Source organism: Trichosurus vulpecula, chromosome 4, assembly GCF_011100635.1.
Source record: "Trichosurus vulpecula isolate mTriVul1 chromosome 4, mTriVul1.pri, whole genome shotgun sequence".
Classification (NCBI taxonomy): domain Eukaryota; kingdom Metazoa; phylum Chordata; class Mammalia; order Diprotodontia; family Phalangeridae; genus Trichosurus; species Trichosurus vulpecula.
Window position 1 is genome coordinate 209138393 of NC_050576.1, and position 16082 is coordinate 209154474.

The window sequence follows — 16082 nt, forward strand, 5'->3', positions numbered from 1 at the left end:
TTGTAAAGCTCTTAGAGGTCCTGGCACATAGTAGGTGCTTAATGCTTGCTTTCTGCCCCTAATGTAAAAAGAAACTCTTAGAGCTTAACCAATTGGAAAAGTCTAAATTGTAGGGCAGTGAGTTCCCCAGTGTTCTGCATCTAAGCACAGGTCATATGACTACCTGTCACTAATGCTATGTAGTAGGGATTGCTCTACAGGGTAGGAAACCTCTAAAGTCCCTTCCAATGCTGAGATTCGAAGAGTCTAGGGAAAGAGTTGGAAGGGCTCTCTACTTGCTTATCACCCTGTAGTTATGTCCAGATGGGAAAACATACACGTGCACACATGATTACAAGAACAGGAACTGAAGTCAATATTTTCTTGCAAACTCCTCGAGTTTCAGGTCTTTGTTGCCTGTTCTAGCTCAGGTCCAGTAGGGGCTATAACATTTTATTTGGTGTCAATTCCACCCCTGTGTAAACATGAACATGAAGCTCCACTGGAGACTAATGAGAACCAGGAAATGTGGAAAAAAGTACCTCCCACCTTAAAACCTGGAGCAAATAAACCCTTCTGCATCCTGCGTGGAGGGAAAGAGCAGTGAATTTGGAAGTCAAGACTCTAAATTCAAATTATTCCCTAGTACTTACTACCCATGTGATTTTAGACAAGTTTTCATGGAGATTCAGTTTCCTACTCTGTTGAATGAAGATATTAGAGTAGCTAATTTCTTAAAGTCCTTTCGAACTCTAAAATGCTATGTTGCTACAACCAGAAGTATTTTATTTTAGAGATAAGTATGTGGAGCGTTGGCCAGACAATCTGTTGCTTAACATACTGAGTTGATTTACCTCTCCAAGTCTAGGGACTTCATTTATAAAATGAAACTTGGGTGCAGGAAAGGGAGGTAATTCAAGGATTTTACACAGTGGATAGAGAGGCACGGTGAATAGAGTGCCTGGAATCAGGAAGACTCATCTTCCTGAGTTCAAATGTGACCTCATGTGTGACCCTGGACCAGTCACTTGACCCTGTTCACCTCAGTTTCCTCATCTATAAAATGAACTGGAGAAGGAAGTGGCCAGCCACTTCAGTATCTTTGCCAAGAAAACCCCATAAAGGGTCAAGAATAGTTGGGCACAACTGAATAACAAGAAGCCATACAGATAGCTTCTTTGGTTCTTAACTAGGGAGTTGGTCACATGGGTTTTATAAATGCAAAAGTATTCCTTCAGTCAGCTTCCTCTCTCCTTTTTTTTTTTTTGGTGAAGGGAAACTTTGTGGAAATTACTAGGTAATGATATTAGTAATAATTCTACCACTACTATAATAGCATTTATATAGTGCTTTAAGATTTACAACAACAACCCTGTGAAGGTGGTGGTGTTATCCCCATTTTAGAGATGAGGAAACTGAGGCTGAGAGAAGTTAAGTGACTTGCTCGGGGTCAAAGAGTTAATTATCTAAGGCAGAATTCAAAGTTGGGTCTTCCCTACTTTAATCAAGCTCTTTCTTCATTGATACCATCTAGTTGCCAACAACATTGACATTTCCTGCCTGTTTCCCTCACCTTGGTCATTACTTTAAGAGTCCATTGAAAGACTGATCGCTCATTCAATACCTAGCTTCCGCAGATCAAATAGGGTCAGTCCCTAGACTCATGTTCATTGTTTGAGGAGGCTGGCAGTACAAATGGCTAAGCACACAACGTGTATGGAGTCCTGCCTTAAGTGTATGGAGAATGGCAGAAAACTAGACGGTACATCAGTACCATTAGAGAGCTGGGAAAATTAACAAAACAGAAATTTAAGAAAACAGAAGATTAACAAAACAAAAATTAACAAAACAGATTTAGAAGTATGTGGATTTAGAAGATTTGGAAGGGACCTCAGAGACCATCTAATCCAGAGAGTCTGAACAAGAGTCTCTTAAACAGACTTTAAAAGGGGTCATCCAGGGTAGCTAGGTGGCCCAGTGAATAGAACACTGGCCCTGGAGTCAGGAGTACCTGAGTTCAAATCTGGCCTTGGACACTTACTAGCTGTGTGACCTGGGCAAGTCACTTAACCCCAATTGCCTCCAAAAAGAAAAAAAGGTTCATCCAGTCTCTTCTTGAAAATCTCCAGTGAGGTAGCTGGCACTCACCCCACCTCCACCCAGACAGAGTCCATTCCGATTTTGGACAGCTCTAATCATTAGGAAGTTTTCCTTACATCAAGCCTGCCCCTGCAACTTCCAGCCACCACCCCTAGAGGGTCACACTAATTCCTCTTTCTGATAACGGCCATTAAAATACTTGAAAACAATGATTATGGGCCTCCATGTCAAAAATTAAAAGTCACAGAACAAATCAAGAAACAGCCCAAGAAGCCTCAAATGATACAAGTATACCCTAACTTTACGTAAATCAACATATGAAATTGTTTAGAATCATAAAATATCATTCATCTCACGAAAGGATTCACTTCAGGGATCCTGAAATTGTGAACGCTCTTAATATACTCAAAATAGAATTCAGTTTCTACAAATGCGACTTTTCAGATACTTAACTATTGTGTAAAGTGAAGTATCCCTGTAAAGCAAAAGCTGAAGACCAATATATCTCAGGGAGGGTGATACACACACACACACACACACACACACACACACACACACACACACACAGTGAATAGTCTCAGACTCAGCAAAAGACAATTTTACTCACCCTCTGCCCATTTTGGGAGTGTCCAAAGAGAACTTCTGATATGTCCAGACCATCAAAATGCCGTCTGGGGGGCAGGCTCACCTTGGCCAAAGATGCTATAGTTGGAAAGATGTCAAGCACACTGCGAGGAAACAGATGTTGGACCAGTCACCTTGGCAGGGTCTGCTCTTCTTGACTAGGATTTGCAACAAGTTGAAAGGTAAGGGAGAAAAAAGCCTAACGATAATCTCAGTTGCCATGTTCTGCTTTTTTCTCTGTACTTCTGTCATTCATAGGATTTAGATTTAGGTTTTCTGACCTCTAATCTTGCATCTCCAACTGCCTTTCAGACATCTCAAAATATATGGAAAGTAGACATCTTAAACTGAACATGTACAAAACTGAAATCATTCTTTCCCTCTAAACTTTCACCCACCAAGGGCAACACCATCCTTGAGTCTCTGGGGCTAACAAGTTGGTTGTCATCCTCAACTACTTACCTGCCCCACCCCAGTCCAATTTATTGTCAAGGCCTGTCAATTTCATCTTTGCAACTCCCTTCAATATGCACCCTTATCTCCTCTGACACTGCCATCATTCTAGTGCAGTTCTTCATCTCACACACTCTCACACACACACACCCTGCCTGGACCACTGCAATAGCCTGTTGGTGGGTCTACCTACCTCAAGTCTCTCCCCACTCCAATTTATCCTTCATTCAATCACTACAGTGATTTTTCCCAATGTTCAAGTTTGACAAGTATCACCCCCACTACTCAAGAACCTCCCCAGGCTCCCCATTGCCTCTAGGATCAAATATGAGATCCTCCATTTGGTGTTCAAGCCCCTTCATGACCTAGACCCCTTCTACCTTTTCAGTCTTCTTACACCTTACTCCCTATCTGGTACTCTTCAATCCAGAGACATTGGCTTCCTTGTTATGCTATGAACAAGACACCGAGCTCTGGGCAATTTTTCTGACTAGCCCCAAGGTCTAGAATGCTTTCTTTCCTCATCTCTACCTATTGGCTTCCTTTAACATATCAGCTAAACCCCATCTTTCCCAACTCCTCTTAATTCTGTTACCTTCCCTCTTTTTAATTATTTCCTATTTATCGTATGTAGCTTATTTGTATGTATTTGTTTGCTTGTTGTCTCCCCCATTAACTTGTGAGCTCCTTGATGGCAGGAAACTGTCTTTCACCTCCTTTTGCATCCTCAGCACTTAGTACAGTGCCTGGCACATAGTAGGCACTTAATAAACGCTTATTCCAATCCCCTTCTCTGTAGGTCTTATGATGTTCAAATGCTCTTTCCCTCATATCCTTGTCCTTGACTAACTTTGTGACTATAATAAGACTTAGCTGGAGGGGACCTTAGAGATAATCTACCATAGTCCCCTTAATTTATGGATATGGAGTTGATAACTTGCCCAAGGTTATATAGGCTATAAGGGAGAGTCAAGATTTGATTCTCTTTGACATCCAAGTTAATACTTTTTCCGCTATCCCACACTGCTTATCCTTAAGATTCTGCAAGCTAGGCTTCAGCAAAGTCTGAACTGAGAATTGCCAGAAGAGCAGGCTGGTTTTCAAAGAGGCAGAGGAACTAGAGACCAAATTGCCAACATTTCCTGGATTATGGAGAAAGCAAGGGAGTTCCAGAAAAAGTCTATTTCTGCTTCATTGACTATACTAAAACTGCATAGATCACAACAAAATGTGGAAAGTCCTCAAAGAGAGGATCTTATTTGTCTTTTGAGGAACATGGATCAAGAAGTAACAGTTAGAACTAAACATGGAACAACTGATTGGTTTAAGATGGAAAAAGAGTGTGACAAGGTTATCTACTATCACCTCATTTATTTAACTTAAATGCAAAGTACATCACGCAAAATGCAAGGCTGGATGAATCAAAAGCCAGAATTAAGGTTGCTGGGAGAAATATCAAGAATCTCAGATATGCAGAGGATACCACTCTGACAGCACAAAATGAAGAAAAATTAAGAAACCTCTTGATGAGGGTGAAAGAGGAAAGTGTAAAAGCTGGTTTGAGGCTTAACATCAAAAAAACTAAGATTGTGGCAACTTGTTTCATCACTTCCTGGCAAACAGAGGGAGAAGAAATGGAAGCAGTGTCAGAGTTTATATTCTTGGGCTCAACGATCACTGCAGACAGTGACTGCAGCCATGAAATTTAAAAAAAAAACACTTGTTTCTTGGAAGGAAAGCTATGGTAAATCTGGACAGCATACTAAAAAGCAGAGATATCACCTTGCCAACAAAGATAGTCAAAGGTAGGTTTTAAAAGCTAGGTAGTAAATAAAATATGACTGTGAGAGCTGGACTATAAGGAAAGTTGAAAGCCACAGAATCAATGCTTTCCAACTGAGTGGCTGAACAAGTTGTGGTATAGATCGTCATAGAATACCACTGTGCTATAGGAAATTATGAGCTCAGTGATCTTAGAAAAACACAGAAAGAAATTGTGGTGCTGGAGAAGACTTGAGAGTCCCTTGGACAGCAAGGAAAACAAATCAGTCCATACTTAAAGAAATTAATTCAGACTACTCATTGGAAGGACAAATACTGAAGCTGAAGCTTAGATACTTTGGCCACATATTGAAAAGACAGGACTCATTGAAAAAGACCCTGATGTTGGGAAAGACTGAAGGCAAAAGGGGAAGGGGGTGGTAGAGGATGAGATGGTGTCACAGAAGCAATAAACATGAGCTTGGACAGATTTGGGGAGATAGCGGAAGACAGCAGGGCCTACCATGCTATGCTCCATGGGGTCACGAAGAGCCAGACAGGACTGAACAAGTGAATGACAATGACAACCTGTGAGCAAAAATCTCCCTTAGGTTTAATATTTAAGCTTACCCAATGTAGGCAAGTCATTCACCTAGGAAGAATAACACATCTGTGTGTTAAACAGGTCGGAGGTATGGGAAGTGGACAATATAATATGATGACCATGTCTCCCTTCTTATATTTATTTCACTAGAGCTCACGTTCAAATGGATTTGCATTTTCTGAGCACATACAGAATAGCAAGAGGCTCTAGAAAATAGTGGATGACAGCAAGAAATGTTTTTATTCTCCAATTTTAAACTTCAAAATTCTATCTTGTTATCAGGTTAATTGTTACTTCTCCATATAATCATATCAGAATCCAAAGCTTGTATGTCCTTGTAGTCCAAAGCATTTATTATTGTTTATTATTTCATTATTAATATTGATTTTACTTGATTTTTTATATATTAAAAACTCTTAAAGGCTTCCTGAACTTGAGAGGCGAGTAAATTTATTCAAAGAACTTTGCAAATTAGACATTTAAGACCAGAGTTCAGGCCCTTTTATTTTTTTAATGAATTTATTTTTAGTTTTCAACATTCACTTTCATAAGTTCATGGACTTTTATTAAAAAAGGCTAGGGGGTGAAGGGAGAAAGATCTTTTCTACTAAGACTACCCAGAGGTGACCTAATTCAACTCAGTTCAACAAATGTTTGTTGAATGCAACGGATGATACAGGCAAGACACAGCGCTAGCTCTGAACATGGGCCTTTGTCAAAGAGACATCAATTTCCGTATCACCTGTCTTGACTATAAGGAGGAATCAACATTTTCCCAGACTTGTCTGGGCTGCACAATGAGCAGGAATAGACCTTTTAGATTAGATCTTAATGTCCTTCAGAAGAAGAAAAGGGGACTTTGGAAGAAAGGGTGATGGGGGAAGCTCTGAGTCTCCAAGACAATGAATACTAAGAAAAACAATGTTTCACAATGGATAAGAGCAGAAGGTGTTTGGCTGAGGAAAGGAGCTAGTTATTCTCTCTTGGTTGTATCTTTGGTAAAGCCCCCCCCCCCCACCCTCCCCACACACACACTTCATAAAGTAGAAAAAATCAAGGATCAGGGCTCAAATTCTAATTTTGTCATTGCTACCATGAGACTTTAGGCCATCCACTTAGCTTCTCTGGCCCTCAGTTCTTTCAGCTGGGAAATAATGGGGACTGGTCCAGTGATTAACTGATACCTTGCTCCAAAATACTCCCGGCTTCCCTGAGACTGTACGTGCCCAAGTCATGTCTACCCTTCTCAAGCAGTGTCCCATGCTTTAAAGTAGAGGTTCCCAAAGTGGACCATACTGCCCCTTGAAGCATTCTGGAACCATCCGGGGGGTGGTAGTAGCCTCGGGTGCAATTGGAGGGAGTTAAATAAAAATAATGGGGCAGTGGCAGCATAAGGAAAGAAGAGAAGAAAATTTTGAAAAACCGTTTGTACATGTTTCATCTATTGTGTAACAGAGTTAAAGACATAGTGATTACATTATTTACAAATAAACACACAAAATACAAATTGTACTGATGCTGAGCGAAATGAGCAGAACCAGAACATCATACACAGTAACAGTAGCAATGCAAGGACCTAAAACAATTCTAAAGGCCTCAAGATGGAAAATGCCATCCACATCCAGAGAAAGAAACATGGAGTCTGAATGCAGAGCCAGGCAGACTATTTTCTTTTTTGTTTTGTTTTGTTTTTCTTTCTCATGTTTCTCCCATTCATTATAATTCTTCTATGCAATATGACTAATGTGAAAATGTGTTTAATAGGACTGTATGCGTAGAGCCCATATCAGGTTGCAGGCTGCCTTGGGAGGGGGGCAGGAGAGAAAATTTAAAACTTAGAGAAGCGAATATTGAAAACTAAAAATAAATTAATTAACAAAAATAAATAATGATCAAATAGAAACTCAAAAAAATTGCAAATTATAACCAATCACTGGTCAAATCCACAGATAGGTCTTAACAAGCAAGTGTTGGCAGACAAGCATAGAGCTCATTGTTGGGAAGTCCAGCATGCATCAGCAAGACTATGTGTGTGTGATGATTTGTTTAAAATATGATCCTATATAATTACATGATGCAATATTCAGTCATCAAAATTTCAATGCAGGAAAAAACCCCACAAGTTTACAAAAAATTATTAAATATAAGATGCATCATTTTTAAAAATATATATGTTTTATATTTTTTTGAAATGATGCAAATTTCAAAAAAAAAAATTAAAGTGTTAAAGGAAGTAGATTTCCAGTGGCACCCTGAGTATTTTTTTTTGAAAAGGGGGCAGTAGGCAAATAAGTTTGGGAATCTTTCCTGTAAAGCTACCCTTTCTATAAGGCATCAAAACTACAGCTAGCTGGCTGTCTCAGAAGCCCAATGAGTGAAGAAGAGAGTTTCCTGACATCTATGATTTCTCCTATTTGAAAACCTACAATGGCAAGGCAGTTTTAGCTTCCTACCTTAACAAAGCAGTACTGGTAACATTGGCTGGCACTCTGTTGGGCCAGTAAGCTATAGCTGGTACACGGTGCCCTCCTTCCCATGTGGTCTGCTTAGCTGAGCTTCCTCCTACAAAGAGAAGTTGAAGGTCATTCATTAGCTTATGACTGCAACCTAAAAATGCGCCTCTTCAGCCATGGGTTTGTGATTAGCAGACTGTTCTGGTGAGCTAAGAATTTCCAAGAATTAAAATAAAGGAGCCATTTTGAATCACTAAAGCAGAGTTACCCAGTTCAGTGGCACCCAGGAGACTGGAAAATATGAAATTGTTTTATAGAAAAGTCTTAAAGACAAAACTGAATTACCTGTGAACATTCCCCTCAATCTTACCTTCAGTTGAGAAACCAAATTTTCAACAGTTAATGTGCAAAGCACCTTCCAAGCCAAACACTGTACACAGTTCACACATAACTTAGTCATATATCCCCATGATTTTCTAGCCTGAATAAGGAAAACAATTATGCTGCCTGGGAGGGAAGGAGAAAAGAGACACGTGTTGATCTGCAGTCATTACTACAAACTGAACTTTTGATGTTCCGGGCCAAGCATAACATACAGGAAATGCTCTAAATTCTTTGTTCTTTCTCATAACCATCTTTGGAGAACCCCAAATATTTTTTGCCTTTTTTTAAAATGAAAAATCTCATTTCTACCTTGTATAAGAGGAGCCTAAAGCCTTTTCATATTTTGTTGGTCAAATCTACTTAGGGAAGGCCAGGGATGGAGTCAGTCTAGTAATAAGTTTGGCCCTAGACTTAGCTTTGTTTCTGTGTCTTTCCACAGACTCATTTATCTCCCTGGGAAGGTAGAATGGGTCTGGAAAATATTAAGAAACATCAAAACCCAGAAAATATTAAGAAACATCAAAACCCAGAGTTCTGGTAATTATTGGACAAATGGTCCTTACAGGGGTAATGACTTAGGATAGTCTAGCCCTCAGAGACTAAAATCAGGTGGTATACAGAGGGGTCATCCTGAGCTATCATAAGGTTGCCCACAGAGATCCTCCATCCCAGAGACCAAAGGGTTTAATCCCAAGAAAAGAGTTAGTCCAAAAGCAGTTGCTACTTAGGAATTTATCTGGTTTTTGCTCTAAAGAAATTGGTACCTGAGGCCGAGTCTCTTTTGCAAGATTCTCAGAACCCAGGACTCCGAAGGGGAAAAAACAAGCTCACTTCTTAAAGGGGGAGAAAGCTATGGTTTATTTCTCCTAAGGAAGGATTTTGTTGGTCTGTTACTGGACAGCTGCTATTCTAAATGAACTGGGTTTGGTTTTGGTTTTAGGTTTTTTTAAGGCTCAAGATTCTGCATTAAAAGATTATTGTAGTGCCACACTTCTCAAAAGGAAGAAATCACACTCTAGCCAAGGGCTTCTGTGGAAGTTCTATAACCACATGCCCAGATGGACCATGCCCAATAGCATCTGGCACAGACTGCATCAATAATAGAGCATCATCTAATGGAGCCACATCTGGTATTGACCATGCATCCAGCAGAGTAGTGGCAATGGTTGAGCCCACCAGAGCAGCATCCAGTGGAAGCTGCACGACTAGAAGAAGCCAGTGGAGAATAGGTCCCGTAAGTACAATGCAATGATATCACTAGGAGAAAGAAGCAGATTTTGTTACTACCTCATTAAAATTAAATCAGAAATCAAAAAAACCTCTGACTAATAGAAGTTAATATATAATCCTGTCTTTGTTCTTCTTTGTATATCAAAATGTTTATATTTGTTGATAATTAAGTTAATAATTAATTAATATCCAAAAAAACAAAAATACAAAAAGGTAGCAGTCCTAAAGCATCAGAGATGTGAGTCACCCTCAGCTATAAGTATTCCCTCCAGGGGTCCTCCTCAATGCATGGAACCTGACTACACATGTACCCCACCCTCCACAACATGTTCTCTAAGAGCGTCCCAACTTCTCATGGATGGTGTGTCTCAGTTACGGGGAAAAATGTTTAATTGGTACTTTTCTTGTTGTACCACTAGGTGGCACCACAGTGCACAAAGCACTGACCCTGGAGTCAGGGAGATTGCAGTTCAAGTACTTCCTCAGACACTTAATAGCTGTGTGACCCTAGGCAAGTCACTTATCCTCTATCCACCTCAGTTTCCTCAACTGTAAAATGGGGATAATAACAGCCCCTAAAACCCAGGGGTCGTCATGAGATAATATTTGTAAAGGGCTTAACACAGTGCCTGGCACACAATAGGTGCTAGATGCTAAACCAGCATTTGTTTGTTCCTTACCCTTTTACCATTTCTTTAAATGGTTTTTTTTTGAACTGGGAAAATAACATACTAGATGACTACAACAAAATAAAGGGAAGGAATAATAAAATGGAACTGAATATCTTACATGATCATAATGACCAAGTGTGGCCCTTAAGAAAAATTGAGAAAATACACCTACCTCTTTTCATTGCAGAGGTAGGGAACTATGGGGTGTGTAATACTGAATATGCTGTCAGATATGGTTAATGTGTTGACTGTTTTGGCTGAATCAATTTTTTTTTCTCATTTTTAAAAATTTTTGTTACAAGGGGTGGCTCACTGTGCAGAGTAAGAGGAAGAATATACTTGGAAATGAATATGAGGTAAAACAGAATGTTGCAGACATGGGCACAGCTTAGATTAGGCAATGTGGTCAAAGTACTCTGGAAGAGACCTCATTGTGGATTTCCTAATTCTCTTTCAGAGACTGAATCTCTAGCGGATGACCCCGACCCAGACAGATTCAAAGGCATCACCAACAACCTGGAAATGCTAATTTGCCCAACAGCAAGCACATCCTTCCTTGCCTGCCTTCCCACCCTCCCACTAGATGGAAAGCCCAGGATGCAGAATGTTGCTTCCCAGTGGGAAAGGTTATGCAACAACCTGATAGCATAAATTATAAACTGTCAAGGTCCCCTAGGCGCAGCAGGATGCCAAAAACACAAACACAACAGAATGCTTCCTCATCACTGGGAGATGGAGAGAGGGGGAGGGGAGGCACAGCAATTCTGCTCTTTAAATTAAGCCAAAGAAGCAGACAGAGGGGCATTCATCTTGGGGAAAAAACAAGTCGTCACTTCCACACTAAATAGGAAATTAGGTCTGGGGGTATTGTCAGGAAGAGGAGGAGTGGTGACTCTGAGGACCCTGAATCTAAGTCATATGCTGCATGGGATTATCATATATTTACGGATCTGGGGGTCTTAACGTGTGTGTGTGTGTGTGTGTATGTGTGTGTGTTAGACCCCTCTGGCAGCATAGTAAAACCTATGGATCCCTTCTAAGAAAATCTGTAAATGAATAAAATAAAAATGCATTAGTTTACAAAGGAAACCAACTATATTGAACCATAGTTTTCGAAATATTTCTTAAGAAAAAGTTCCCAGACCCCTGGCTAAAAGCCCCTGAGCCTTTGAGGTCATCTAACCCAATCCCCTCACTCTACAGTTGAGGACACTGCAGTTCAGAAACATGCCTCAAACAGCCCAAGATCACAAATGCCCGGATGAATCCCCTTCCTCAAACAGCCCTCCAGAGGCTCCTAGCCTGTAAATGGAGCTTGTTTGGGACTGAGGGGGCTGTTGTCCTGATGCATTCTGCCCTTTGACCTGGAGAAAGGCAGTGTCCTGAGCCCCTCCCCCCTTAACCTATTCAAGCTAATGAGAAGCCAAAGAGAGAATGTGATCCAGCCCCCTTATCCCTCTCACAAGCCTCAGCGCCAAGCTGAGCATCCCCACCAAGAAACAACAAAGTGAAAGGAGGACTCCTGCCTCCTCAGATCAACTGTCCTCTGTTCCTTCCTCATCAGGTAGCAAAAAGGGGGCGCAAAGGCGGGGGGCCTTTATGAAGTGCTTGAGAGCCAAGGAAGCTCTCAATCTGATGCAACAGGCTGGTTTTGAGAAGAGGCTGCACTGTGGTACTTACTGTGTGTCCTACATGATTGTGAAAACACCAACCACCTTCAGTCACCCTTTCATCTGATCTAAAAGAGTTTTTCTAAGCAGGATTCCCCATGCCAGGAAATGCAGAAATCCAAATAAAAATGAAACTGAGTCTAGACCTCTGACTATAACAGGGCCCCCAGGGTTCAGTCTCTAATTGCACAATGAATTCATTCAACTCAAATTCTTTATACTTTCTCAGGAGTCTAAAATCCATATAATTAAAAATAATTTGGGCTATGACCCTGTACATGAGTTATATTTTAAAATTTTCCTTTTTTCTCATATCAATACTTTTGTTAAAAAGAATAAACTTGGTGAGGAATATCATTTGAGTTACTTTCAGATTTGTGACTTTGAAAACAATACCTAATTTGGTTTAATTATGGAATTATCTCTTCTCTACCTCTCCCAATTCTCCTCCACTAACTCCCTTTACCTCCTACAGTCACCTAGGGCAATGGTTATCCAAGTGTGGTCTGGGGATTCCTGGGGACCTTCAAGACCCTTCCAGGGAGTCTACAAGGTCAAAACTTTTCATAATAATGCTATCATTTTTTAATTTCTAATTTGGCAAATATCAATAGATAAAACCCCCCTAAGCAAAAGCTCTTTGGGGGTCCCCAATAATTGTGAAGAGTATAAAGGAGTCCTGAGACCTCAAAACTTTGAGAATGCCAATCTAGGGCAAGCCTCAACAATGGGAATGATTTATGAATCATTTCAGTCAGAGAAATGAGGGGTAGCACAGTGTCATGGAGAGAGCACTGGATTTGGGGGTCAGAGGACCTAGCTTTTAGGAGGGAAGGATGAGAGGAGAGAGGTGGGGAGAGAGGGGTAGAGAGGGGAAAGAGAGAGACAGGCAGACAGAGAGACAGAGAAAGACAGAGACAGAGAGAGGAAGGAAGGAAGGAAGGAAGGAAGGAAGGAAGGAAGGAAGGAAGGAAGGAAGGAAGGAAGAAAGGAAGAAAGGAATAAAGAAAGAAAGAAAGAAAGAAAGAAAGAAAGAAAGAAAGAAAGAAAGGAAGGAAGAAAGAAGAGAGAGAAAGAAAGAAAGAAAGGAAGAAAGGAAGGAAGGAAGAAAGGAAGAAAGAAAGAAGAGAGAGAAAGGAAGGAATGAGGAAGAAAGGAAGAAAGAAAGGAAGAAAGAGAAAGGAAGGAAGAAAGAATGGGAGAAAGAAGAGAGAGAAAGAAAGAAAGGAAGGAAGGAAGGAAGGAAGGAAGAAAGAAAGAAAGAAGAGAGAGAAAGGAAGGAAGGAGGAAGAAAGGAAGAAAGAAAGGAAGGAAGATAGAAAGAAAGAAAGAAAGGAAGGAAGGAAGGAAGGGAGGAAGAAAGAAAGAAAGAAAGAAAGAAAGAAAGAAAGAAAGAAAGAAAGAAAGAAAGAAAGAAAGAAAGAAAGAAAGAAAGAAAGAAAGGAAGGAAGGAAGGAAGGAAGAAAGAAGAGAGAGAAAGAAAGAAAGAAAGAAAGAAAGAAAGAGAAAGAAAGAAAGGAAAAAGAAAGAAAGAAGAGAGAGAAAGAAAGAAAGAAAGAAAGTAAGAAAGAAAGAAAGACAGAAAGAAAGAAAGAAAGAAATAAAGAAAGAAAGAAAGTTTCCTAGTATCTAATTGGAGAGAATAATGCAGTCAGGAGAACTGGCTTCTTCCAGCTAAGCTCCTAACTAGCTGTGTGTGAGTTAATTTCAACTGAGTCACACTATCCTCACCTGGAAAACAAGGGGTTTGGACCAGTTGATCTCTGAGCTACCTTCTGGTTTTAAATCTTGAGTTCAAAGGGTTGGTTTGTCTGTAGGTCCTGTCTTTTGTGACAAAGTCTACTGACAAGTGGCAGGATAGCATCAGGTCCTCCTGAGGAAACGGGGTTGGCATTCTAGTCCTCCCCAAAGTCACACACCGCACATCCCAAAGGACACATTATGAGGGACATAATGTGGAAGTGGGTACTCAATAAAAAGACAAAAAGCATGTGATCCCTGTAGTTCAAACCCAAAGTATAACATCCGAAGTCCAAACTCCAGGAAACTGTTGTGTCTGCGTATGTGAGCCAAGATATTTTTTCTCCTACGGTTCTTGTCCCCCCCCCCCATTGCCACCCCCTCCACACCACACCCACACTCCCCCACCCTCCCCCACTCTCACCACCTCATTCTTATTCTGCAAAGCACACTCTTGGAGGGGAGGAACAGGCCTTCCTGTAACTTCAGAAGGGGCCAGGATGTTATCTTATTCTAAGGAAATTTTTCTTCACAGCCAAAAAGGAAGTATGGTGTAGAGGAACAGTCGTCCTGGGCAGTCAGTTTGCAGCCCAGCAACAGGGCTCACTGTGTGATCTTGGACAAGCTGTTTTCCCTCTCTGAACCCCAGGGCCCTTACCAGGAAAACCAGAGGGTTGGACTTAATGTTCACTAAGGTCGCTTCTATATCCAAAAGCCTATTAACTGTGGTATCTCTGGATTCTTGGCTGCTGCATTTCACATTGTGGTTATTTATAACTTCTGCTCTGTAGGTGAAAGCCTTGTGCTAATGAGAACAGTAGGGTAGGTACAGTACAACCACTCATCAGGTCAGTTAGTTTCAAAAACAGAAGAAACCAAAACCTCTTCCGTGGTCACAGACCACTTCCTCCAAACCCAACTAGAGGTTTCAAAAACACATCAGAAAGGGGACCAACAGAGACATCCTATGTCCTACAGATTGTCTCTCTTCTCCCCACCCACTCCCTCTGTGGAGTGTAAGGTCCCTGGAGGAAGAAGACTGTGTCGTTTTGATTTTTGTATCCCTAGGGCTAAGCAAAGTGCCTTGCGCTTAGTAGGTTTGTCAATGTTTATTGAACTGAATTGAATTGGTAGTTCAGTAGGCTACCCTCACATAGGAAGATTCTCACTGTGCATGCTCCTTACTTGAAACACTAAAGGAACTTGTTTCTTTGTAAACATTTGTGCTGTTAAATGCTAAAACTAATAAACAAAAAACCCCTCAACTTTTTCTCTAGGCTCCCTTTTTTCTAATTTCCTGCCCACCACCCATTATTATTTTTCCACTAGAACATCAAAGAAATTATACTGACTAGTCCTATCCCACAGGGGACAGGCAGTATCAATAAAAAGCCATAAGGAAGCAAGAATCATAATTGTGGGCATGGGAGAAAGTACTCATACCACCACAACACTAACACCAAGCATATACCTATCTATTCCCCAATCTTTCAGCCCTTTGCCTACATCAACTTACCCCAAGTACAAGACAAAAATCAAATTCAGCACTGGAAGAGGCTTTAGATATCATTTCTTCTGACCTCCTCACTTTACCAATGGAGAAAAAGTTCCAGGGAAGGTAAGTAATTTGCCCAAAGTCCAAACAGATCAGGACTCCAATAAACTACTAGCCTACAGATTTTTCCATTATACTACGTTATCTCAGCCCTAGTAACTACTCATAAAACTAAAAAGCCCTAATTTGAACAAGAGGATCAATCCAGATCAGATTTTTTAACACCAAATAGCATTTTGTTTTTACTCTCAGCCATAGAGTTCAGAATCATTCTATTTTCTGTTTAGACAGCCATTTTACCATTCAAATGAGTATCCCTATGGATTACTCAAACTAGCATTTATGCTCAGTGACCAGATCTGCAACAGGCAACTGCTACCACAGGTTCTAGGAGCAATCCTATGAGCCTACACTTCTACTGCCATAACTAATGAGCCCCTACCTGTGTGCTTCCCATAAACAATCAGCCAATGGATTCAATTAGCTCTTAACAAAGGTATTTGCTGGAATGACAGAGTACAATATTGAAAAAGCACTTCCCACCTAAACCAAAAAGGCACACAGCATACATAGGAAGAATAGATTTGTACTTGAGTATGATGGCAATGGGACACATTGTGGAATACCTATATGGCAAAGATAGCTTACAACTTCTGGAAATACAGAACCTGGTAATTCTTTCTCTCTTTATCAAGACTTCAGGCAGCTCCCCTTGGGTACATTGTCTCTGCTGAACACATACTCAGCTGGGCTTCTAAGGCCTGCTTTTGTCCATAGCTGTCTCTCTTCACTACTGTCAAGTGTCTCATTCCTCAAAGTTGCTTCTTCCCTCAAGCGATTGCCTCCCTGTATCTGTGT

At 40.7% G+C, this 16082-nt stretch overlaps 1 protein-coding gene across 4 annotated transcripts in view; it reads right to left on the reverse strand.

The window, feature by feature from the left end:
* ARSG (arylsulfatase G) overlaps positions 1 to 16082 on the reverse strand; it is a 181382-nt gene that overhangs the window by 4296 nt on the left and 161004 nt on the right. For all 4 annotated transcript variants that reach the window (XM_036754100.1, XM_036754101.1, XM_036754102.1 and 1 more), the window contains 2 exons: positions 7975 to 8083; positions 2687 to 2807 (listed from right to left, as the gene is read on the reverse strand). In XM_036754100.1, coding sequence (XP_036609995.1) covers positions 2687 to 2807; positions 7975 to 8083 — 230 coding nt within the window. The remainder of the gene's footprint in view (positions 1 to 2686; positions 2808 to 7974; positions 8084 to 16082) is intronic.